Source organism: Macaca nemestrina, chromosome 7 (genome assembly GCF_043159975.1).
Source record: "Macaca nemestrina isolate mMacNem1 chromosome 7, mMacNem.hap1, whole genome shotgun sequence".
Lineage (NCBI taxonomy): Eukaryota > Metazoa > Chordata > Mammalia > Primates > Cercopithecidae > Macaca > Macaca nemestrina.
Genome location: NC_092131.1, coordinates 101,939,675 through 101,964,809, shown reverse-complemented (window position 1 = coordinate 101,964,809; position 25,135 = coordinate 101,939,675). Strand labels below are relative to the sequence as shown.

Here is a 25,135-nt window from a genome sequence, read left to right as displayed (position 1 = left end):
TGACACTGCCTCGTTGTGCAGATGAGACTGAGGCTTGGGCATGTAGGTCCCTTGTCTAAGAAACTGAAACCAGACCTGCTGGACTCCAGGATTCCAGCCTGCAGAGCTGGCCATGGGTGTCTGTTGGAGCTGACTCCTAAGGACCCCTATGGCTGTTCCTGCCTTCTCCCCCTCCCCTCAGCCTTGAATGTTCAAATGGGACTTGCGGGGCAGAGGGGAGCCTGCCACAGTCTGGCTCCATTTGTCAAGAAATGCCCACCAGGGCCAATGTATGCGTGGAGCTGTGCAGGTCCCAGACCTTCTCAGAGTTGGCCCTGACCATCCTCTGCCCCAGGCGATGTGGAGGGCACAGCCCCCACTTTATGCGCCTGGCAAAGCTGTCCCCACCCCATGGCTTGCCTGCTCCTCAGCCCAGCCCTTCCCTGTGTGCTGCTCTAGAAAACAACCTCTTTATGCATTGGCACCCGCACCCCACTCCACCCTTCCACCACGGAAGACTGCGGGGCGTGCCCTTGGCCAGTGAAGAGTGGCACCAGGTCTGGGACCCTGCGCTTGCTGCCTCCACTGCACAGAACTGTCCCACATTGTCCCAGGTGTTCCTGTGGGGCAGGAAGAGGGGCCCAGCACCCTGCACCCTTGCCTCATGTTAAGAAGGGTGCTTCCTGAAGAGTACTCCCTGTGCTCTGCCAGGGCCCCTCTCACCAATCACTGTGGGAGCACTGGGTCCACAGCTGCCCACCCTCCACCTTGTGATGCCTCCCCACCACCCAGCATCTCCAGCTGCCATCAGAATAGGGATAAAAGGAGACCTGCAAACTGCCCAGCTAGCTCAGTCGATAGAGCCCGGAGTCCTGCAGGCAGACACGGAGGCATAGGTGCAGGGCACCTGCAGGAAGGGCCAGCAAGCTGGGCGCGTCTCCCCTCCTGTGCTCTGGAGTCCCAGGCTCCACGATGCTCCGCATGCACCCAGCTTCCCTCCACCCAGCCTCCCCAGCCGCTGTGCTGACCCACTCCTGCTTTAGTTTAGTAATGAGTCTCACTCATCTAGAAATCCTTTATTTACATTTTCTCTTAGAAAAAAAAATATACAGATCTGCTGCCCTGTTGATTCCTCAGATTTGGGGTCCTTAGGGAAAGGTGAAAGAGGGTACAGGGCGGTCCCCCGCAAGGCCGTCCATTGACCATCGAGAGCTTCTGCTCATCTGGCCCTAGAGCTGGGCTTCCCTGAGATCAGCCCCAGGGCCCTGGGCGACAGGCGCCATGCCAGGCCTAGGGCGGAGTTGGCATGAGAGGCAGGGGCCGGGAGGTGCTCAGTCAACCTGGTCATCAGGAACTAGACTGGCTCACAGGCAGAGAGAACGTAGGCTGGAGACTTTGTCCTTGAGGGGAGGACACTGGTGCCTCGGGCTCCAGGAATGGAGGCCCTGCCACCAGCCGCTGGGATGGACACATGTGGGCACCTTGCATGGGGGCCGGGTGACTTTAAGGGCCGGGGACTATTTGCTGTTTTCTGTGAACCACTGGAGCACCACCTCCTTGTTCTCCTTCACCCACTTGATGTTGGCTCTCGTCTTCTCCAGGGCTTGCTCCAGGGCCCGGGTGCCTGAGCCGAAGCCTGTTTCCTCGTTGTCCTTCTTGAACTGCTCCAGCTGCCAGAAAAACAAAGATCCTCAGCCCCGTCTGGGTCCCTAATACAGCCTTGAGGAGGAGCTCTCTCAGGCCTCTGGCTTCCCACTCCCACTTTAGAGTCCCCATGGATGGGACCACACCTGTTCTAGGGAGAGGACGTCCGCCTTGTTCCTGGGCAAAGTCCTTGTCAACACAGAGGTCGCAAAATGACAATCCCAGGCAAAACCTGGCTCAGGAAGATTCTGGCCTTCATGTGTAATATTTCATTATAATATCAATCCCATCAAGAGAGTAGAGAGGGGCTAATGAAGCAACCAGCCAAATGTAAAATGTGGAAATTTCTACACCACAAATGATCCAGTTGCTTCAATAAATAAATACTTTTTTAAAAAAAATACTCCTACAAATTAGAAGAGTTATCAGTCCTGGAGGTTCTATCCAGGCAGTCATCCAAGAGAATGAAATAAAAGGAATCCAGAAAGAAGAAGTAAAACTATGTGTATGACATGTTTGCACACATAAAATTTTAAGGAATCCATTAAAAAAACTATTAGAACTAATGATTTCTGCAAGGTTGCAGGATACAAGAGCAATACACAAAAATCTATTGTATTCCTATACACTAGCAATGAAAAACCTGAAAATGAAATTAAGAAAACAATTCCATGTACGATAGCATCAACAAGAATGAAATATTTAGGAATAAATTTGACAAAATGAGTGCCAGACTAGTATGCTGAAAACTACAAAACATTTTTGAAAGAAATTAAAGAACGCCTAAGTAAAAAGAAAAAAGACCCAGATAAATCTGTGTCCATGGACTGGAAGATTTAGTATTATTGAGAAGCCTATAGTCCCCATAGTGGTCTAGAGATTCAATGTCATCCCATCAAAATTTTAACTACTTTTTTTTTTTTTTTTTTTTTTTTTTGCAGAAATTGATAAGTGATCCTAAAATGCATAAGAAATTGCAAGGGACCCAGAATAGCCAAAACAGTGTCGAAAAAGAACATAGTTGGCCAGCCTGGGCAAGATAGTGAAACCCTGTCTCTGCAGAAAAATACAGAACATTAGCCAGGCATGGTGGCATGTGCCTATATAGTCCCAGCTACTCAGGAGGTTGAGGTGGAGAGATCACCTGAGCCTGGGAAGTTGAGGCTGCAGTGAGCTGTGATCTCACCACTGTACTCTAGCCTGGGTGACAGAGTGAGACCCTTTCTCAAAAAAAAAAAAAAAAAAAAAAGCAAATTGGAGGACTCACACTTCTCAATTTTAAAACTCACTACAAAACTACAGTAATCAGGACAGTATGGTGCAGGCATAAGAATACAAATGTAGATCAATGAAATAGAATTGAGAATCCAAAAAGAAACCCTTACATTTACAGTCAATTGATTTTCAACAAGGTTGCCAAAATCATTCAGTGGGAGAATAGTCTTTTCAACAAATGGGACTTGGACAACTGGATATCCATATGCAAAACGAATGAAGTTGGACACCAACCTCATATCATATACAAATATTAAGTCAAAATAGATCAAATGCCTACATTTAAGTGAAAACATAATAAAACTTTTTTTTTTTTTTGAGGCAGAGTCTTGCTCTGTCACCCAGGCTAGAGTACAGGGGCGCGATCTCAGCTCACTGCAAACTCCACCTCCCAGGTTCAAGCAATTCTCCTGCCTCAGCCTCCCGAGTAGCTGGGATTACAGGCGCCTGCCACTGCGCCCAGCTAAGTTTTGTATTTTTTAGTAGAGACGGGGTTTCACCATCTTGGCCAGGCTGGTCTTAAACTCCTGACCTCATGATCCACCTGCCTCGGCCTCCCAAAGTGCTGGGATTACAGGCATGAGCCACCGTGCCCAGCCAATAAAATGCTTAGTAAAAAACATTGTCAAGTCTTTTGTGGGTTTGAAAATTTTTTTGAAATAAAAAAAATAAGTATAAATCTTCATGACCTGGGGTTAGACAATAGTTTCTTAGATATGACACATAAAGCATAAGCAACCAAAGGAAAAAAAACAAATAGGATTTCATCAAGATTTAAAACTTTTGGGTATCAAAAGACCTATCTAGTGAGTGACAGGTCTCATAGAATGGGAGAAATACTTGCAAACCCTATCTCTGATAAGAGTCTAATATTCAGAATATATAAAGAACTTTTACAATAAAAAGACAACCCAATTTTAAAATAGCAAAAGACTGGGCACAGTGGCACACGCCTGTAATCCCAGCTACTCAGAAGGCTGAAGTGGAAGGGTTGCTTGAGCCCAGGAATTTAAGGACAGCCTAGGCAACATAGTAAGACCCTCTCTCGAGAAGAAAAATAATCAGTTTTACCCATTTCTCCAAAGATACACAAATGTGTATAAGGCCAGTAAGCACATGAAATATTCAACATCATGTAATTACTCATTAGGGAGATACAACTGAAAACCATAATGATACCACTTCCTACCCACTAGATGACTATACTAAAAAAGGGGGGAAAGGGAGATTAAGTGTAGACATAGAGCAATTAGAACCCTCATATGATACATTGCTAATAGTAATGGACAATGGTACCCTTGCTTTGGAAAACATTTTGTCAGTTTCTCAAAAAGTTTAAACACAGAGTAACCAAATGACCCAGCAATTCTTCTCCGAGGTGTATACCCAAGAAAAATTAAAACATGTTTGTACAAAATTTGCATGTGAAGGTCCATGATATTCATAATAGCCAGAAGACTGAAACAACCCAAATGACCATCAATGATGAGCTGAAAACAAAATGTGGTACATCCATGCAATGGAACATTATTCAGTCATAAAAAGGAATGATCCCTGCTACCATATGCATGAATCTTGAAAACATTATACTGGCCGGGCACGGTGGCTCAAGCCTGTAATCCCAGCACTTTGGGAGGCCGAGACGGGCGGATCACGAGGTCAGGAGATCAAGACCATCCTGGCTAACACGGTGAAACCCTGTCTCTACTAAAAAATACAAAAAACTAGCTGGGTGACGTGGCGGGCGCCTGTAGTCCCAGCTACTCGGGAGGCTGAGGCAGGAGAATGGCGTAAACCCGGGAGGCAGAGCTTGCAGTGAGCTGAGATCCGGCCACTGCACTCCAGCCTGGGCGACAGAGCGAGACTCCGTCTCAAAAAAAAAAAAAAAAAAAAAAAAAAAAGGAAAACATTATACTAAGTGAAAGAAGGCAGACAGACACAAAAAGGTCATGTATCTATGATTCCATTTTATGAAACATCCAGAATAGGTAATAAATCCATAGAGACAGAAAGTATATTAGTGGTTGCCAGGGGCTGAGGGGACCAGGTAGGAATGAGGAGTGACTGCTAATGAGTACGAGGTTTCTTTTTGGTGTAATGAAAATGTTCTGGAATTAGACAGTAGTGATGGTTGTACCACGTATTTTTTTGTTTGTTTGTTTGGTTGGTTGGTTTTGGTTTTTTGAGACAGGGTCTTGCTCTGTCGCCCAGGCTGGAATGCAGTGGCACCATCTCGGCTCACTGCAACCTCTGCCTTCCTGCTTCAAGCGATCCTCTCACCTCAGTCTCCCGAGTAGCTAGGACTGCAGGTATGCACCACCATGCCCAGCTAACTTTTGTATTTATTTATTTATTTATTTATTTATTTATTTATTTATTTAGAGATGAGGTCTTATGAGATTGCCCAGGCTGGTCTCAAACTCCTGGGTTCAAGGGACCCTCCTGCACTGGTCTCCCAAAGTGCTGGGATTACAGTCATGAAGCACCCCACCCACCCCACCTTGTTAGTACACTGAAAACCACTTAAAATGGTGAGTTTGATGGTTAATTAATTATATATCAATTTTTTTTTTTTTTTTGAGACAGCGTCTCACTCTGTCACTGAGGTTGGAGTGCAGTGGCTCAATCTTGGTTCACTGCAACCTCTGCCTCCTGGGTTCAGGCAATTCTTCTGCCATAGCCTCCCAAGTAGCTGGGACTACAGGGACTCCCCCACCACACCCAGCTCATTTTTGTATTTTTAGTACAGACGGGGTTTCACCATGTTGGCCAAGCTGGTCTGGAACTCCTGACCTCAGATGATCCACCCACCTTAGCCTCCCAAAGTGCTGGGACTACAGGCGTGAGCCACCATGCCCAGTGAATTACATCTCAATTTTTAAAAAAGACAAACTAAATCCAAGTTGAGTTTGTCAAGCTTCTAATTCAAACATATATATCAATTGTAAAAAGACCTTTGATAAACAACTCAGAAAATTGAATATGGCTTGGGTATAAGATGATAGTAAGAAGATAGTTATTTTCCTGGGTTTGCTAAGGACAGTGTGATTATGTTTTAAGAATGCCTTTATTGCTGGGTGCAGTGGCTCATGCCTGTAATCTCAGCACTCTGGGAGGCTGAGGTGGGTGGATCACTTGAGGTCAGGAGTTCAAGACCAGCCTGGCCAACATGGTGAAACCCCGTCTCTACTGAAAATACAAAAAATAGCCAGATGTGGTGGCGCATGCTTGTAATCCCAGCTACTCGGGAAGCTGAGGCAGGAGAATTAATTGAACCTCGGAGGCGGAGGTTGCAGTGAGCAGAGATCGCACCACTGCACCACTCCAGCCTGCATGACAGAGTGAGACTCAGTCTCAAAAAAAAAAAAAAAAAAAAAGAATGCCTTTATTTTTCATAAGACTAAATTATTTAGAAGTAAAATTATATAGTGTCAGTGATTTGCTTTAAAATTGCCCACCCAGAAAGAGTACTGGCAAAATGTTGATAATTGTTGAACCTGGGTAATGGGTACACGGAGGTTCCTTATACCACTCTTTCCTTTTGTGCCTATACGAAAATCCCAAGATGAATTTTTTTTAAATTGAATTATCAACACTTCCAAAGTCTGGCTACTCGGCTTCCTCTGTAAATGAGGAAGGCCTGGCGGCGTGGAGCCTGTGCTCCCTCAGGGCCACAGTCGGGGAAGAATGCGGTGCCCTTTGGCCTGCGAAGGAAGTAGGCAGAGCCCAGGGCTGGGGAATGACTTCTTACCTGCTGCAGCTCATACTCGGTGGAGAATCGTCGTGTCACTGCCTGGATGAGGTTGGAGAAGGAGAACGAGCCACCACCATAACTGCAAGGAGGGAGAGAGGTGAACTGTGAGGGAGGCCGGGAACTAAGGAGGCTCATCCTCACACCTACTGGAGAGGGAGCCATGATTATAGAGGAGATGAAATGATATGCCCTGGAAGACCCCACTAGGACATGGGGGAGTCACAGCTTGAACACAGCTCTGACTGCCGAGTTCCTCACTCCCCTCTCTTTTTCCTTCCAAATGGGAAAAGGGACGGCCCGTACCCCAGCTTGTCTTTCCATTCCTGCCCCCACGCTTGGCTGATTTTTGTCCACTCCTGGGCAGTGCCCCCGGCGTGTCTTACGTACACAGACCACCCCTTGGGGCCCCAGCCTCAGCGCTCGCTGTGCCTGACACCCACTCCACAGACTCACTCATTAAAGAGCTTCTTCCAATTGCTCTGGACAAAGTCCCAGACCAAACTTTGCCCGATGACGTTGTTGGTAATGCTGATGATGGTAGAGGTGGCATCCTGCTTCCGGATTAAGTCGGGGTTCAGGGTGTAGCTCAGGTACCTAAGAGGGCCAGATGCTGAGTCAGCTACTGCTAATTTCATAAAGAGCACAACTTTTGAAAATCAACTGGATCAATAGGATGTATGCTATGATTTCCAGTTTTTAATGATAAATGTTTTTTGTGGCTTCAGGCCTTTCATCTTGAAAGATTTTATAATAGAATATAAAGTAACAGAGTAAAGGTGAAATGGCTATTAAAATGAATCAAGGCCGGGTGTGGTGGCTCACACCTGTAATCCCAGCACTTTGGGAGGCTGAGGCGGGCAGATCACGAGGTCAAGTGATCGAGACCACCATGGCCAACATGGTGAGATCCCGTCTCTACTAAAAATACAAAAAATTAGCTAGGCGCGGTCGCATGCTCCTGTATTCCCAGGAGGCTAAGGGTGGAGTATCACTTGAACCCAGGAGGCAGAGTTTGCAGTGAGCTGAGATTGCACCACTGAACCCCAGCCTGGCGACAGGGTGAGACTCCGCCTCAAAAAAAAAAAAAAAGAATCAAAACTCATCATTTTTGAAAAATAAGTTGGGGAAAATACATCAATTCTGTTGAATGAGTGTCTAAACGTAAGCATTTTGCAGTCTCAAAAATGAATCAATTATTTTAAATAAATCCTTTATTTTCAAAAGCAGCTGAAAGGAATAAGAAAAAAAAATTATTCATTTGAGAAGAAAATGAGTCCTTTGGGGAACTTTCCATGGGGGTTTTGATGGGGATAAAGAGACAACCAGGGCTCAAAGCAGGCTTCTTAAACTTATTTACAATATTTCTTTTTGCATTTTTTAAAAATTTTGAAGCTTTCAAGTTTTAATCTCTCCTTCCTTCCTTCCTTCCTTCCTTCCTTCCTTCCTTCCTTCCTTCCTTCCTTCCTTCCTTCCATCTTTCTTTCTTTCTTTCTTTTCTTTCCTCTCTCTCTCTTTCTCTTGCTTGCTTGATGGAGTCTCACTCTGTCGCCCAGGCTGGAGTGCAGTGAAGCGATTTGGGCTCACTGCAACCTTCGCCTGCGGGGTTCAACTGATTATCCTGCCTCCCGGGTAGCTGGGATTACAGACATGTGCCACCACGCCCAGCTAATTTTTGTATTTTTAGTAGAGATAGGGTTTCTCCATGTTGGCCAAGCTGGTCTCGAACTCCTGACCTCAGGTGATCCATCCACCTCGGCCTCCCAAAGTGCTGGGATTACAGGTGTGAGCTACTGCACCCTGCCCAAGGGTGGCTCTTCTTTACTGCATCCAGGTGATGGCATTTCAGGCACATGGTGGGAGGTGGGGACCCTCATCCAAGGGCTTGAGGGAGTGCCCAGCTGGACGTTTGAAAGGACCCAAGTCCAGCTATGCCAGAGCCTTTGACAGAAGGGACACGAGTTGTTGTTAGGTAAAGGCTAAGAGGCCACAGCAGCTAGGAGCAGAGGACATGGACCCAGACCTGAGTCCGGATCTCGTCTCTATCACTTATTAAAGCTTCTGGTCTGCACCAGTTGCTCTGGAAATACTGCCTCCACCTTAACAGGTCTGTGAGGGTCACGTGAAGGATCTGGCAAGGAGTATGGAGACCTGCCTGGTTCTCCAGGTGGGGAGGGGGCTCTCGCATTCCCACCTTGCCCCAGGACTCACCTGTTCAGGATCCACACCTCGTTGCTGCAGGCCAGGGCTGCCCGAAGCTTGTCGGCCTCATTGACCAGTGTGGCATTTCGGAACTGCTCCCAGGCGAAGTCCCACTCCTTCTCACCACCCTGGGCAATAGCGTTGCAGTAGACGGTGGACCGCAGGTTGGGGTGGATCCTGGCGTGGCGTAGGGAGGTCAGATGTGGAGCAGCAGCAGGGAGGGTGGGACAGGGGTCTCCTGAGGGCAGGGCTGTGGGGGGCAGATGAAGACTGGCAGAGGAGGCACAGGGGAGACACTCACGGGTTATTATTGGGGTTCTCCATCCACAGCTTGAAAAGGCCAGAGACCATCTCCTCACACTCTGGAACTCCATTGGAGCAGGCAGTGCTGATGGCGTTAATCTCGTTGTACCTGCCCCAGGGGTGACACGCGGTTAGCACACCTGGCCACCTCCAGCCAAGATTCACCTCTTGACACACAATCCCAGGACGGCACCCTGCCTAAGGCTCTGTGGCCTAACTGGCCTTCTGGGCCCCCGGTATGTGTTTTGTGCCTTGGGCCTGAGGTTCCTTGGTCCCCAAAGCAGCCCAGAGACCCAAAAGGGCAGGAACAGGCTCTAGCCCCAGTTTCAACATCTGCAAACCATATAACTTCAAGCCAGTGGGATGAGCTCAGAGTTTCAGTTTGGGTCTTTGTATAAAGAGGTCCGATGGGCCCACAGGCCACATGGAGCCTCAGGGCAGGGCCTCCCTGCTCCTGGGTGGGGGCCTCTCCCTGCCTGGTGCCCCCGCATTGAAAGCTGCGGCAAAGAACACTGCCAGGATGTTGCTCTTGACTCTCTGGGATGCCCAGGACCTCCAAACCCATGAGAGCTCCCACTCACTGGTCCATCAGGTTTTCTGGGATCTCCCTCCAGTTGTTGGTGTTATTTCTGAAGTGAATGAAGAGGGGTGTGACCTGCTTCTTCAGGTAGTTCTGGGGAAAAGAAAACATGAATCGCATCAAAGACTCATGCCTGACCTGCCTGGAGCCCCATGGAGCCTCTGATGTTGGGGGGCAGGCACTGGCAGAAAGGTCAGAGGTCAGGGCCTCACCTGAGGCCAAACAGTGCTCAAAGGGGCCCATAGAAGTCCAGAGTTCAAATAACTGAGCTGAGTTTCTTTCTGCTTAAAGCCTTAGTCAGTTCCAATATTCTTTGTCTAAGGGTAACCATTTCTTAATATAAAATGTTGGGTTTTCCCTTCACAATCATAAATATTCCACGATTTGCCTGGCGCAGTGGCTCACACTTGTAATCCCAGCACTTTGAGAGGCTGAGGCGGGTGGATCACCTGAGTCCAGGAGTTCGAGACCAGCCTGGGTAACATGGTGAAACCCCATTTCTACTAAAAATACAAAAAAATTAGCCTGGCGTGGTGGTACACACCTGTAATCCCAGCTACTTGGGAGGTCGAGGCAGGAGAATCGCTTAAACCCAGGAGGCGGAGGTTACAGTGAGCTGTAATCGCACCACTGTACTCCAACCTAGGTGACACAGCACGACTCCATCTCAAAACAAAAAAAACAAAAAAAACAAAAAAAACAAATTCCATGACTTATTGTGGGGAATTTAGAAAACACAGAGAAGCATATGCAGAAAATAAAACACACCCAGGAGCTCACCAAAACTATAGTTTCAACATTGGTGCATTTACACCTTCTTTTTTCTATACTTTTTTCTTTGTTACTTAGCATATTCTGCACATGGCTTTTTTCTCCTAACATTGTAGTGTAAGCCCCACCCCATGCTAGTACAATCCTTTGTGGACTCTGGTTTGACATGCGGGTTGATTTCTGTGCCCACCTGGATCCACATCCAAATGTAAGAGGAATAAACCCCCAATAACAAAGAACAGCAGAGGCAATAGCAGATGCAAGGTCAACATAGTTTAGGCAGCTGGGACGCGCAGAAAGGGAGATGTACCAGGCTTGGCAGAGTGGGAGAATTTGCAACTGAGAATCTGCAAAAGGGGAGACAGAAGCAAAGGAACTTGCTGTGACAAGACTCAGAAAGGGACAAGGCCAGGCATGGTGGCACATGCCTGTAATCCCAGCACTTTGGGAGGCTGAGGCGGGCGAATCACCCGAGGTCAGGAGTTTGAGCCCAGCCTGGCCAACATGGTGAAACCCCAAAGCTACTAAAAATATAAAAATTAGCCAGGCGTGGTGGCAGGCATCTGTAATCTCAGCTACTCAGGAGGCTGAGGCAGGAGAATTGCTTGAATCCGGGAGGTGGAGGATGAAGTGAGCCAAGATCGGGCCACTGCACTCCAGCCTGGGTGACAGCAGGATTCTGTCTCAAAAATAAATAAATAAATAAATAAATAAATAAATAAATAAGAATTAAAGGGACAAGTCAGCAAGGGACAGAGGGGAGGTGAAGACTGCAAACAGGAAGATGAAGTCAAAGTCTACAGAAGGAGTCATTCAACCCCCAAGTCCCCACTTCCCTCCTTGTAGAGGGCAGTACCCCTCACCACCCCCATGAGAGAGAGTGAACCAGGAGGCTCAGGAAGTGGGGTCACCAGGCCACAGTGGGAGGGTTGCTGGATTGCAAAGAGGGTCAGAGGTGAAAGTTTCTATACTGAAAGGCGGCACCCCAATTCCCCTCCCTCCTGTGTCCCAGAATGGGAGTGCTACCAGCCTCATTGCACAAGACAGAAGCTCACTCTCTGGAAAAACTGCATGGTCTCCAGAGAACAAACCCATGGACACTAATTTTTGAGGGTCCCCAGTGAAGAGTTACTTGGCCACCCAGTCACCTCACAATGAGATCCTGCAGACAACACACTCCACCTTCTCATGGAGCTTCCAGTCACATTTTGTTTGTATTCCTCTCAAATCCAAAGGGGTGGCTCAGCCTCCAACTTGAAAAGAGGCCAAAACAAACACAAAACTCAAGAGGAAACGAGTCAATGGAAAAAAAAAAAAAAAAAAAAGAAAACTTCATAAGAGCCTGTAATAAATATCCTCCGAGAGTGAAGAGAAGATATTTCATAGGATGCTGGAATCAGAAAGAGCACTTGGAAATTTAAAAATATGACAGAAGAAATGAAAACAATTTCTAGGTGAGGTGGTGTACAAAGCTGAGGGAACCTCCCAGGGGGCAGAACAAAAAGTCAACAAGCTGGAAAACAGAAGAGAGAAAGAAAACTAGGGGATGAAAGCAAGATAAATAAGCTGGATTTACAAGGGTTCCAGAAAGAGATAACTGGAAAAAAGGAGGGGAATAAAGTTTAAAGAAACAATACAAAATCTTCCAATACTAGATGATGTGAATGCCAGTCTTGATTGGAAAATGTAGATGGAGAAGAGGCCCAAACCAAGGCCCACCAGGACTGAGAGATGCTCCCAAAGTTTCCAGAAGGGAGGAAAACTAGTCACATTCAAATCACTGGAAATAAGAATGGCTCTGGGCATCTCATCAGCAACATGACAAGCCTGATGTCAGTGGAGCAAGACCTTAAACATTCAGAGGAATGATTTCCCATCTTGAAACTTCTAAACTCAGCTGAACGCTCAATCCTGTGTGAAAGTGGAGTAAAGACATTTCAGATGATCTACCCCAGAAAAGCCACCTCTCATGAACCCTTTCTCAAAAACTCCTGGAAGATGTACTCCCCTATAAGAGGAAAAAAAATCAAGAAAGAATCTGTGGGATGCAGAAAACACAGTAGAGGGAGGCACCTCCAAGCATGGGAGCTGTGTGGCAGCTCTGGAAGAGAGCAGGCAGAATAGGACTCCAAGAGGAGTTCAGTTTCAAAACTGGGCTGGGCACGGTGGCTCATGCCTGTAATCCTAACACTTTGGGAGGCCAAGGAGGGAGGACTGCTTGAAGCCAGGTGTTCCAGACCATCCTGGCCAATACAGAAAGATCCCATCTCTACAAAAAAATTAAAAATTTTAAAAATAGCTGGGCATGGTGGTACACATCTGAGGTCCCAGCTACTGGAGAAACTGAGGCAGGAGGCTCCCTTGAGCCTAGGTATTTGAGGATGCAGTGAAGCGTGATTGCACTGCTGCACTCCAGCTTGGGCAAGAGAGTGAGACCTTGTCTCTAAACAAACAAACAAACAAAAACTTGACCTATTGTGTGATACATTTGTAACTGTGTACAAAAAAGGAAACATAAACATAGTACTCTACACGGCTCAGCAGAGAATGCTATTTAGATAATCACAATAAAGCAAATGCTTAACACTGATTTGACTAAATATTATGATTTAACTACATTAGGAGGATGGGGGAATGTGGGGAAGGCACGCAGTGAAGCGTGATTGCACTGCTGCACTCCAGCTTGGGCAAGAGAGTGAGACCTTGTCTCTAAACAAACAAACAAACAAAAACTTGACCTATTGTGTGATACATTTGTAACTGTGTACAAAAAAGGAAACATAAACATAGTACTCTACACGGCTCAGCAGAGAATGCTATTTAGATAATCACAATAAAGCAAATGCTTAACACTGATTTGACTAAATATTATGATTTAACTACATTAGGAGGATGGGGGAATGTGGGGAAGGCAAGTAAGAGGGTTGAAACTTCATTTACCAAAATATCTCATTTACCATAATGGATATTAATTAAAAGATAATTGAACTTTTTTTTTTTTTTTTTTTTTTTTTGAGATGGAATCTTGCTCTGTCACCCAGGCTGGAGTGCAGTAGCACCATCTTGGCTCACTGCAAGCTCCGCCTCCCAGGTTCATGCCATTCTCCTGCCTCAGCCTTCAGAGTAGCTGAGACTACAGGTGCCCGCCACCACGCCCGGCTAATTTTTTGTATTTTTAGTAGAGATGAGGTTTCACCATGTTAGCCAGGATGGTCTTGATCTCCTGACCTCATGATCCACCTGCCTCAGCCTCCCAAAGTGCTAGGATTACAGTTGTGAGCCACTGTGCCTGGCCCAATAATTGAACATTTTTTAATGAAAAAGGATCTCTTCAAGCATGATTTAATGGCTGCATATTACACCCTCAAATGAATATTCTACAGTTTAACCAATCTTCAACCTTTAGACATTTAAGTATTTGTGTTTTGTTTGCTTTTTGTCTTTTATAAACTGCTGCAGTGAGCATCCTATGGGTGTAGCTTATTCATCCAGAATAAGCTTGAGTTTCCTTTTGGTCTCCCAAGTGGTTGCCTCAACCCTCAAATAGGCCCCTATGCTCAGCATTAAAATACTCCAAAGCAGCCAATACCCACATCTCCCTCATAGCGCAAGTGGGCTGGCCGGGCAGGTAGAGGCCTGCCCATCTTACAGAGGAGTTAACTGGGCCTGAGAAAGGGCTGCCCAAGGCCACACAGCTGGCAAAAGATAGGTCTTCTGGCCCTCAGCATGGTGGCCTTTTCTGTGCCTTCTGAAAGCATTAATTCTCCATATTTCAAGTCAACAAACTTTGCTGAATTCTCCACGACCTTTATTTTTTTGCCCCACACAGCCTCCTCACCTCCTCAGTGCCTGCTTACTCACCTTGATGTCCGTCCATCTCACTCTTTCACCTATGTGCTCTCAGGAGAGAACCTGACAAAGCAATCTTCCTTTTTTTTTTGTTTTGGTTTTTTGTTTTGCTTTTGAAGGTTCCCTGACCAGGAGCCCAATAAGCAATAGTCTATTAACTTCCTAATAGTGCACTTTCAGGCACTGGGGAGAACTGGTTCTTGAACCCTGCCATGCACCTCCATACCTTCATGGGGCCATAGACCTCGGAGCGGTCGAACATGAGCTTGAAGTAGCTCAGGCTGCTCAGGGCGGCCTCCCAGGGCATGTACTCTGTCTCTTCAATCAGGAAGAGGGTGTTGGTCAGCGCCAGAGTGACAGGGACCTTACGGGCACTGGGAATAAACAGAGGGGCCCAAGTAAAGCACCCCTACCCAGCCCAGCCACAGACTAGGAACCCCAGGCCAGGCCCTCAAAGATGCTCCACACCCCTAGGTCCCCTGTATCCGCTCCTGGAACCTGAGGTCCCAGATTCCCAACTGAACCAGCTCAGGCATTTGCCATGGAAAAGGAGCTACATGGCTGCTGGGTGGTGCCACAAACAAGGCCCCATCCTCACCCATTGCCAGTCCTCCTCCCTTGCTTATTATCCCCATTTTACAGATGAGGAAACTGAGGCTCAGAGAAGTGAACTGACTTACCCAAGGTCACACACCTCACGAGAGACAGAGCTGAGATTCAAAAGGGCAAGAAACCCGTGTTCTTAACTCTGCCCATCTCTTCTTACTTTCTGGGCACTCTAGGCCTTTCTTTCTCCTCTTCCCTCTGCCTTCTGTACACATTTAGCTCACAAATGTCCTTGTCTATGGGTGACATCACTCATGTCCAAGAGCTTAGAGTATCTCACCCCAAGCAGAGTAGGTGCTCAATAAGTACCTGTTTATCCATGATGCATCCCTCTTACCCTGTAAAGCCCATATTTTTGGCACCTAGAACAGTGGCTTGGCACAGTCAGCCTTCAGGAAAAGCTTGGTGCAGCCGGGCACGGTGGCTCACACCTATAATCCCAGCCCTTTGGGATGCCAAGGCGGGTGGATCACCTGAGGCCAGGAGTTTGAGACCAGCCTGGTCAACATGGTGAAACCCCATCTCTACTAAAAATGCAAAAATTAGCCGGGCATGGTGGCACATGCCTTTAATTCCAGCTACTCAGGAGGCTGAGAAGGGAGAATTGCTTGAACCCAGGAGGTGGAGGTTGTAGTGAGCCAAGATCATGCCACTGCACTCCAGCCTGGGTGACAGAGCAAGACTCCATCTCAAAAAAAAAAAAAAAGGGGGTGGGGGGGCATGGCCGGGTACAATGGCTCATGCCTGTAATCCCAGCACTTTGGGAAGCTGAGGCGGGTGTATCACAAGGTCAGGAGTTCGAGACCAGCCTGACCAACATGATGTGAAACTCCGTCTCTACTAAAAATACAAAAATTAGCTGGGTGTGGTGGTGCAGGCCTGTAATCCCAGCTATTTGGGAGGCTGAGGCAGAGAATGGCTTAAACCTGGGAGGTGGAGGCTGCAGTGAGCTGAGATCGCGCCACTGTACTCCAGCCTGGGCAACAGAGCGAGACTCCGTCTCAAAAAGAAAGAATAAAAATCAAAAACGAAAACAAAAAAGCTCGGTGCTGTGGAGTGGAGCAGGGCTTTGGAGTTGGACAAGCCTCTGTCTGGCTGTCATGAACTACTGTGTGACTTTGGGCAAGGTGTCACATTCTGTATCTGTGAAATGGGTGTGTGGGGGCCCGGGGAGGGACGTCCAGGGAGCGCAGGCGCTCACTGCACAGCGCCTGGCATACGGGAAGGGCAACAGGACGAGCGGGGCCTCATTGCAGACTCCGACGTGCTCAAGTCACGAGCTTCTGCAGCTGAGCCAGGAAGGCGAGAGCACTCACCTGGCCAGGTTGAAGGCATCATTAATGATCTGTGCCCGATTGATGACAGGGATGGCCTAGAATGCGAAGCAGAGCATGTGACCATGGGTTGGCTGTGGGTAGCAGGCCTTGCAGTCTCGGGCCTGTCCTGGGGCAGGGGGCAGGGCGAGGGGTGGCAGACACCCACCAAGTGGTCTGTCTGCAGCTGAGTCTGAATCTTCCTCCAGTTCTCTTCGTCGTAGTTCACCCGGTAATAGCCCGTCACATTGAGGTTCAGCAGGACCCACTCATTGCCTGATGTTCTGAAGAGATTGTTCTGGGCTGCGGAGAGGGATGAGACCTGGGCAGGGCTGCTCAGAGGCCATGGGCTGACCCCTGGACCTCTTGCAAGAGCAGCTGCCCCTGCAGCCTGGCACCACCTCACCCTCAAGCTTCTGGGGTGACGCTAAGGGTGGGGAAAGAAGGGGTGAAGAACTGGGCTGCCAGTGGCTTCACAGACCATAAGCCCATGAGGATGGCATGCCACTCCAAACCTCAGCACCTGCCCTGCCTCCCCAGGCTGTGCACGGCCAGGCCAGCTGCCAGGCCGCTCACACTCAGCAACCCAGGCTGTTCCTCCTCCTTGCCCTCCTCCACACTCCATCACACCTGTCACCCAAGTGGGAACCACAGGCAGCCCTTCCTCTCCCTTCCCCTCCCATTCACCCAGTCCCCCGGTGCTGCTGTCTCTTCCTGGGGCTTAGTGCCCCTTCTCCCTGTGGGTCCCCCTCCTCCCTCGCTCCTCCCATACTTTGTTGCAGCAGTCAGAGGTCAGGGCCAATAGGTTGCTCATTTCCCACCTGCCCCATCCACTGTCTCCTGCAGACCCTGGGGCTCTTGGGGACCAGCTTTATCTCTTGCGCACACCTGTGCCCTAGCCACACTCAGTCCCCCCACTCCCTCCTACCTCTATCCCTGGCACTTGCTACCTCCTCTGCCTGGAATTCTTTTCTCTGCCACATTAGCCTGCCTGATTCCTATTCTTCCTCTAAGACTCAGCTCATCTCCGCTGGGAAGCCCTCCCTGACCTCTCCATGAACTCGAATCTCCCTTATTCCCGGCTCCGTGTCCCCATACCTCACTCGCCCCAACCACAGACTCTGAAAGCACTCAGCACAGCACTAGATTGCCTCCAACTTCTTGCCCTCCTTCATCTGTAGCCTTGGCCAAGGCAGAGGATGACTTGTCATGCCCTTTGCTTCCTCAGTGCCTGGCTGAGTAGGGCTGCTCATAACATGTGCCAGGCACTACTTTAAGCATTTTATGTGGATTCTCTTTTTTTTTTTTTCTGAGACAGAGTTTCACTCTTGTTGCCCAGGCTGGAGTGCAATGGTGAGATCTTGGCTCACTGCAACCTCCACCTCCCAGGTTCAAGCAATTCTCCTGCCTCAGCCTCCCGAGTAGCTGGGATTACAGGTATGTGCCACCACACCCAGCTAATTTTGTATTTTTAGTAGAGATGGGGTTTCTCCAATGTTGGTCAGTCTGGTCTCGAACTCCCAACCCCAGGTGATCTGCTCACCTCAGCCTCCCAAAGTGCTAGGATTATAGGCGTGAGCCACCGTGCCCGGCCTAGGATTTTCTCCTTTAATCCTCACATAACCAATGGAGTTTTGCTCTTAGCCTCATTTTATAGATGAAGAACTAGAGACCAGAGAGGGATGGTAACTTGTCCAGAGTCACACAGCGAGGCAGCAGCAAAGTGGAGATTGGAACCAAAGAAGTCAACTCCACTTGTTGAATGTAATGGAATGGCCCATCACAGCCCTTAGAACATGGGCCAGGAGCTAGGAGTATGGGGTGGGGGCTGCTGCCCACAAAGGTAGGGCTGGATTACCTCTTATATCCATCAGCCAGTAGTCCTCCTGCTGTCTGCCATCTCTGATGGATGTGATAGGCACAATCCACAGGTAACTGCAATTAAAGACCCAGAGGTAATGAGAGACGGCAGTGTGGTCACTGCCAGTGAGAAGCAGCTGTCCAGGCTCCCAGCTTCTGCCCAACTCTGGCTCCGAGTGCCCCTGATCTCCTGGCTCTGGAGGGAGGGTTTGTCTACAGTGGCTGGGGCTAGGACCACAGGAGGCCAGTCCTACTATGGTCCCTTAGTAACCGTCCTCTACCCCACCCACCTGACCATGCCTCAGTGACCCCATCTGCTCACTTGAATTCTGAGGGGCGGGTAACATTGGAATCGGGGTCAAGGAGGAAGTGCTCCTGGGAAAGAGTCCCCATGCTGGTATCCACCGTGATGACCGGGAAGCCCATCTGCAGGGTCCAGCGATCCATGATGTTGTGCACGGTGGTGGGGAGTTGGACGGACCGGTTGTTCACAGCCTGTGGGTGGAGCGAGAGGGCATGGCCATCAGTGGGCTGCCACCCTCCAGTCCCTGCCATCCAGGGCATCCTCTGCAGATTCTCGCCTCGACCCCAGGGGGCCACTTGTATGGGAGGCCTGGGAAGGGCACTGGGCCGGGAGCCGGAAGCTAGGGTCCCATTCAGCTCTGCCTCTCCTCGGCTGCTCGGTGCTGGACGAGCTGGAGAACTTCCCAGCAAATCTATGTGGCCCCCCATTCTGTGGTCCACCCTGAGGTGGGTATGTCAGGGAGGGGATGCCCAGGATGCCCATGGCTCTTCCTGAACAACACTGGGAGGATGACAAGAAAGAGAAGAGATGAGGGAAAGCCAGTGTTCGGGTGTCACAGGCAGGGGCGGGGGAGGGGGTCCTGGGGGTCGCATGAGGGAGGTGCACTTGTACTGGGGTGTGGGGCGGGGCTTAGGCACTGTTGCTGTCTGCTTGGATCTTCGATCATGTACCTGCATTGCCTTTGTCATCACAACAGAAAGCCAACATCATTTGTTAATAACTGAAGAAAGGAATCACCTAAGAACAGGGCCACACAGAGGGCAGAAGAGCATGTGGGGAGGAACCAGCTGGGGACCGCGGGCCGAGGGGCTCAGGAAAGAAGAGTGAGAGAAAAGGAGGGAAGGGAGGAGAGGTTGGCTTCAGAGGGAATGCAGAGGGGAAGTTGGGGCAGATCAAGGAAGGTAGTGGGGAAGACCCAGGCAATGACAGTGTCATGTCAGCAGCATCTCGGGGTCGGGGGATTGGAAATTGCCCAGCAGGGACCTGGACCCCAGCTGTGACTCTGTGATGACAAGATCCTGGGTCTCGCTTCCCCAGTGAGACTGGCCTGGACTGGAAGTGCAGCAGCAACAGTGGGGGAGAAGCTGGACGGGAATTTGGGGCCCGGAACTCTGGAGGGGCTGTCGGTGAGGAGAGGACATGTCTGTCCTCTGGCTGAAGAGGCTGGCATTGGGCAGGGCTGCAGGGAAGGGGTGGGGGGCAGCTGTCAGGGAGCGGAAATGATGGGGGCAGGATGGAGAGCAGGTGGACTCCAACCCCGGGGGAGGCGGAGGAGCGGTGGCCTCTGGGGGAAGGCAGGAGGGTGCAGGCAGTCTGAGGGTTTGCCCCACACACAGGGGCTGTGCGGGGTCTGATGGAGAGGAACTCCAGGCGGGGCAGGGGCAGAGGGCAGAGTTCCTGCTGAGTGTGGAGCTGTGTGCAGAGACGTGCCTGGAAGGTGCCAGCGGGAGCACAGGGGAGCCAGGAGTGGGAGAAGATTGAATGCCCAGCTCCAGAGTTCCAGGCAGAGGCGGGTTTGGACTCGGGAACCGTGAGGGCCGTTTCCTCACCACCAGGAAGGGGCTCTACGGCTCCCAACAAGGAGCCCACTGTAGCCTGAGGTCAGATGCCGGCCAGGGCCTGGACCACAGCCTCACTCAGACACCTCCTGCAAGGAGCCATCCTGGTGCCCACTATAGGGAGGAGCAATGGAGGCTCCATCCACCCTGCAGGGCTGGTCAGCTGGACCCATTCTCTTGTACACGTGTTGCCCCCAGGCACCTTCAGCATCTCAAGACCCCAACAGGATGGCTGTGGAGGGGCTGGCTGCTACTGACCTCCTGCAGGTGGTCCCACAGGTTCAGGTAGATGGTGTTCTGGTAGGCAAAGGTGTGGAGGTAGGACTGTGGAAAGACGGGGCACAGTAAGGGCACAGCTGGAGCCCCCCAGGTTCCCCCTCTGTGGTGGGCTGAAGCCCAGGTCAAGGGCCAGGGGCAGGAGACCCACCCTCATGGCTGACCCAGGGTGCGGTACTCACTGCCAGGCCCTGTTTGAATACATCCTCGGACAGGAAGCTGGAGAGCATCCTGAGGACTGAGGCGCCCTGGGGAGGGGGTGAGGGGGTGCTCAGAAGGCTGTGCTGAGCCACCAGGACCCTGTGCCCCCAGACCCCAGCTTCAGCGAGGCCCCTCCAGGCCAAGTCCCCACCTCCCTCCCTGTGTCTCACGAGGAGTGGGCTGCACCTTGCTGTAGGAGATGGAGTCAAACAGCTCACTGATCTGGGCCGGCGTGTTGATCTCCGAGGCAGGAGTGGACAGTGGGTGGGAGGAGGCCAGTGCATCCACGGCCATCACGCGGTACACTTCGTTCAGCACCATGAGGTCTTTCTGCAAATTCCCCAGGGCCATCAGGACACTGGCCTGGTAGCGGTGGCCCAGGTCTCCCTCCACACCCCCCGACTGGACCCCAGGGCAGCTGCTCACCAAGTTCCAGGTGGGCTCTGCATAGTCAGCACCCAGGTACTCCACGTAGGAGGCAAAGCCCTCGTTCAGCCACAGGTCATTCCACCACTCCATGGTCACCAGGTTCCCGAACCACTGTGGGGGGAGGGGTCAGCTGGGCAAGCCACGCCCAGGCCAGGCACTGAGAGTCCCCAGAACTACCCTCCCCAGGGCTGGCCACCTGCCAGGCACAGTGGGGATTTCACCAACCCCATCGTGACCCCTTCCTGCTGCCCTGTCAGGCGGCACCCTCCTCCCTTCTCAGCAGCCTGGGGCGGAGCCTGGACCTGCGCCATCTCTTCCTGGAGCCCCCGTTTCCTTCTCTGCACTCCCCGAGATGGGGGTCTACCTGGTGGGCCAGCTCGTGAGCAATCACAGTGACCACCCGCTCCTTGTTGCTGCTGGAGGAGGACAGCGGGTCGAACAGCAGGGAGTTCTCCCGGTAGGTCACCAGTCCCCAGTTCTCCATGGCGCCGGCGTTGAAGTCAGGCAGGCCAATCTGGTCTGGGGAGGCGAGGCCATTGGCAGGATGGCCTCCGGGAGTGGAATTCCAACCACTGCCTCCCTCCTCGAGGACCCCCACTCACCTGATTTTGGGAGTGGGTAGGGTGTGTCATAATGACTGGCAAAGAAGTTAAGGATGGGGCCTGTCACGTTCAGAGCATAATCGCCGTGACCCGCCGCAATGGCACTGGGCCGGGCCCAGATCCGGATCTGCAAGGTGTGAGGAAGAAGCAGGCCAGGGGCCCCTGTTTGATCCTGGGGCAGGTGGGCTGGGTCCCAGGGCCCAGTGGGCCAGGGGGATCCCTGATGGGCCAGGGCTGGGGGTCAATCAAGCTAAACCTAGAGACCTGGTCAGCAGAAGGAACACTAGGGGGGCCTGGAAGCTGTGGGTCCTAGAGAAGGGCCTTTGGAGAATACCAATTATCATAGCCACCGTCTGTCTGGTACTGGCGGGTCAGAACTCCCTTCATGAGGAGAAACCATTGTTTTCACTTTTCAGGTGCAGAAATAGAGAACCAAAGAACAAGACACTTGCCCGAAATCACTCAGAGCTGGGATTCAAACCCTGGCCTAACGATTCAGAAATTGGTACAGGGATGAAGAGAACAGGAAGACCCCTCAAGCCAGGGCCAGCCCAGGTGAAGGAGAGATGGGCCCAGCCTCATACCAAGACATCATTGGATGCCTGCGTCTCCACGTAGGTGAACTCGCTGACAATGAAGGCCAGCAAGTACGTGGACATCTTGGGCGTGGTGTGGAACTCGGTGACACTCCAGTTGGGGTCTTCTGGAAGTGGGGTGCTGGGACCTGGGCACAGAGCATGCGTGTGTGAGGATGCACCCTCCTGCCCCATACCCCAGCCCCAGCGTGCCTGCCCCCTGGCCGTGTGGCCTCAGGCAGGGCCCACTCACCTTTGGGAAGCATGTTGGACAGGGCTGTGAGGTCCTTGGGGTGGATAAGCGTGATGTTGAACTCGGCCTTCATGGCCGGTTCATCAAAGCATGGGAAGGACTTCCGGGCATCTGGGGCCTCCATCTGTGTTGTGGCCACCACCCTGCCCCAACCAAAAAGTTAGAGGGTATGCCAGGGCTGAGGGTATGGGAGGGGATCTGAGGATGCTACCAGTCATGCAGGGAAAGGGGTACATGGAAGGCTGCCCCAGCCTAACCCCTTCTCCTGCTCCCGCTCCCGCCTCCCCTGGGAGCCTCCAGAGCCCTGCCAAGCCAGCTGACTGGTGGGGATTGGGGCTCCTTCTGGATTTGGGGTGCCAGCAGGCTCTCAGGGACCTCTGGTGAGTTTCTCTCCTCTGAGCCTCAGTTTTCCTGCCTGTCCAAGGGACATTCCGTCCCTCATCCCCAGCTTCCTGGTGAGGGGTGGGGAAGCCCTCCCAGTTTGGTGTGTTGGCAGCTGCTCTGCCAGCAGCTGGAGGTGAAGCAATGGGCCAGCCTCGGGCTCCACAGGGTTCAAAGGCCTGCAAGTTAAGTCCTTCCTTGGCCCTCAGAATCCAGCCTTGCCTCGGCACCTCGGATCCACCCCACCGGGTAGCCCAGCCGACACTCACTTTTTGACATCGCCCTCCATGTACTCGCTGCGGTAGAAGCCCTTCAGGTCATCTGCCAACTCCCCCTCAAACTCACTGTCCATCTCATATTGGCTGTCCTTCACCAGGGAGCCCCTGAGGTGCACCACCAGGTACTCAGTGGGCTCCACCAGCTCGGTTCTGTCGATGTCAGGGGGCTGGGAGCCTCCCACTCCACGCAGGACCACCCTGTGCCCCTGGCTGAGGGTGTAGTTGAGCTTCTTGCTGTGGATGATGATGACGTCGGTGGCCTCCTTGCAGGTGAAACGGACGGTACTGGAGCCCTTAAAAATGTATAGGCCCCTGTCATCGGGGGTGAGGTACGGCCTCAGCGTCACCTGGTAGGAATCGGGTTTCAGCGTGTTGGGGAGGCGGTAACGGTTCCACAGTATGCTTTGGTCCAAAGTGGTGGCCAAGGTGGGGTTGCTGGTGGTGGCTGAGGCAGACGGGGTGGTGGAGGCCTCGAGGGAGCTCTTGGCATTCTTGTTCTTCTCCTGGGAGTACACCACTGACAGTGCGATGATCGTGCACACGGCCGCCACACCCAGGAGGATCCCCAGGATGCCCAGGGACTTGGAAATGTAGAAGCCCTTGGCCATGGTGATGGTGGGGAGGCGGCTCAGGGAGCCTCAGGCCAGGCGGAGAACGGAGCAGCCCCAGGCTGGGCTTATATCCCTGAAGGGGAGGAGCCCCACAACAGGCAGACTGGGCAAAAATTAACCAGGGCTCCAACAGGCGAAGGTCACTGGACTGGGCAGGGGCACACTCTGCCTGGGGAGAGAAGATCCAGGAACAGTGTGTAGAGCTGGGCTTGGGGGTGCCTGCTGGAAGCAAACAGTGTCTGGTTACAGGCTGCAGGCAGCCTGGGATCAGGCCTGAGGGCTGAAGGGCAGGCTGCCGGCTAAGGGCCCAGCAGGCAGAGCAAGTGGCCAGGTGGCATTGCATTGATCTGCTTGAGAGCTGAGAGGGTGGGAACAGCATCAGAACTGAGGTTAGAGTCAGGGAAGGACTTCCCAGAGGCGAGAGATGGGAGGTGCACAGAGAAGGGTTCCTGGCTCCTATTAAGAATACACTGGGGTCACCCCTTTGGTTGTATCTCTGGAAGGATGCCAGGAGCTCCTCAGTGACAAGGTCCCAGCCTCCCTTTCATTCTTCAAGAGCACGGAGTTCCTCCAGGTTCCCCTCCCTGCCCCTTCTTGCCAAATACTTTTTCCTCCATTATCAGCTCACGGAATAAAATGAATTGAGTTGTTTTGCTTTTTTGCTGAAGGCTTCATCTCTTTCCAGCTGTGACCTTGAGCAGGTAACTTTACCCTTCTGAACCTCTCTCCTCATAAATAAATAACAGTATTTGCCTCTCAGGTTTGTTGAACAGATTTAATGAGAAAACACATTAAACACCAAATAGTAGAATGATTAAAAATCATTCCCGGCTGGGCGCGGTGGCTCATGCCTGTAATCCCAGCACTTTGGGAGGCTGAGGTGGGTGGATCACGAGGTTAGGAGTTCAAGACCAGGCTGGCCAACATGGTGAAACCCCATCTCTACTAAAAATACAAAAAAATTAGCTGGGCGTGGTGGCAAGCGCCTGTATTCCTAGCTACTCAGGAGGCCGAGGCAGAGAATTGCTTGAATCCAGGAGGCAGAGGTTGCAGTGAGCTGAGATCGCACCACTGCACTCCAGCCTGGGTAACAGAGCGAGACTCCGACTCAAAAGAAAAAAAAAAAATCATTCCCTTCTTTTTTACCCAAAGCTCAATGATTGCCTCTTTCTATCCTTGGTAGAAATGAAGATATTGCTTACCATACTCAATAAAATACACACCTTACAGGAAAATTATGTTCATTGTCACTTTCCCCATCCACCAGCCCAGTTTCTCAGACCTCGACACCGCCTGACCTCATTCCACATCCAATTTACTCACATTCCCCCATCGCAAGATGCACTTGTCAAAGCCATTCTCATCATTTATGTGGACACAGCAGGGCCCTTATGGACTCCCTGCCTCCATTTGGGCCTGCTTGAACCTGCTCAACACAAATTGGATCATTTTATGCCACTGCTAAAAAACCTTCCTTCTCCTTGTAGAGTCCAGACCAGACCTTCTAAAGGAACCCACAAGCCTGGGTACAAT

General features: G+C 51.0%; 1 protein-coding gene across 1 annotated transcript; it reads right to left on the bottom strand.

Annotated features, from left to right (window-relative positions):
• Positions 1-1,040: 1,040 nt before the first annotated feature.
• Positions 1,041-23,824, bottom strand: ANPE (alanyl aminopeptidase, membrane). The gene is made up of 20 exons (XM_011752244.2): positions 22,983-23,824; positions 22,333-22,475; positions 22,089-22,228; positions 21,505-21,631; positions 21,267-21,421; positions 20,900-21,013; positions 20,660-20,803; positions 20,455-20,520; positions 20,255-20,320; positions 18,456-18,628; positions 18,132-18,208; positions 16,443-16,576; positions 16,277-16,332; positions 14,581-14,728; positions 9,736-9,827; positions 9,153-9,263; positions 8,861-9,028; positions 7,106-7,246; positions 6,650-6,731; positions 1,041-1,649 (listed from the first exon to the last, which is right to left on the bottom strand). The coding sequence occupies exons 1-20, from the start codon at positions 23,597-23,599 to the stop codon at positions 1,497-1,499; spliced, it is 2,907 nt and encodes a 968-aa protein (XP_011750546.2). The 5' UTR covers positions 23,600-23,824; the 3' UTR covers positions 1,041-1,496.
• Positions 23,825-25,135: the final 1,311 nt, after the last annotated feature.

Excerpts from the sequence above, each read along its gene's own strand:
- ANPE (XM_011752244.2), bottom strand. The coding sequence starts at position 23,599 with ATGGCCAAGGGCTTCTACATTTCCAAGTCCCTGGGCATCCTGGGGATC. Across the intron at positions 22,229-22,332 it reads GTCCAACATGCTTCCCAAAG|GTCCCAGCACCCCACTTCCA; the intron begins GTGAGTGGGCCC and ends CTCTGTGCCCAG. Across the intron at positions 20,804-20,899 it reads CAGAGCCCACCTGGAACTTG|AAAGACCTCATGGTGCTGAA; the intron begins GTGAGCAGCTGC and ends GGGAATTTGCAG.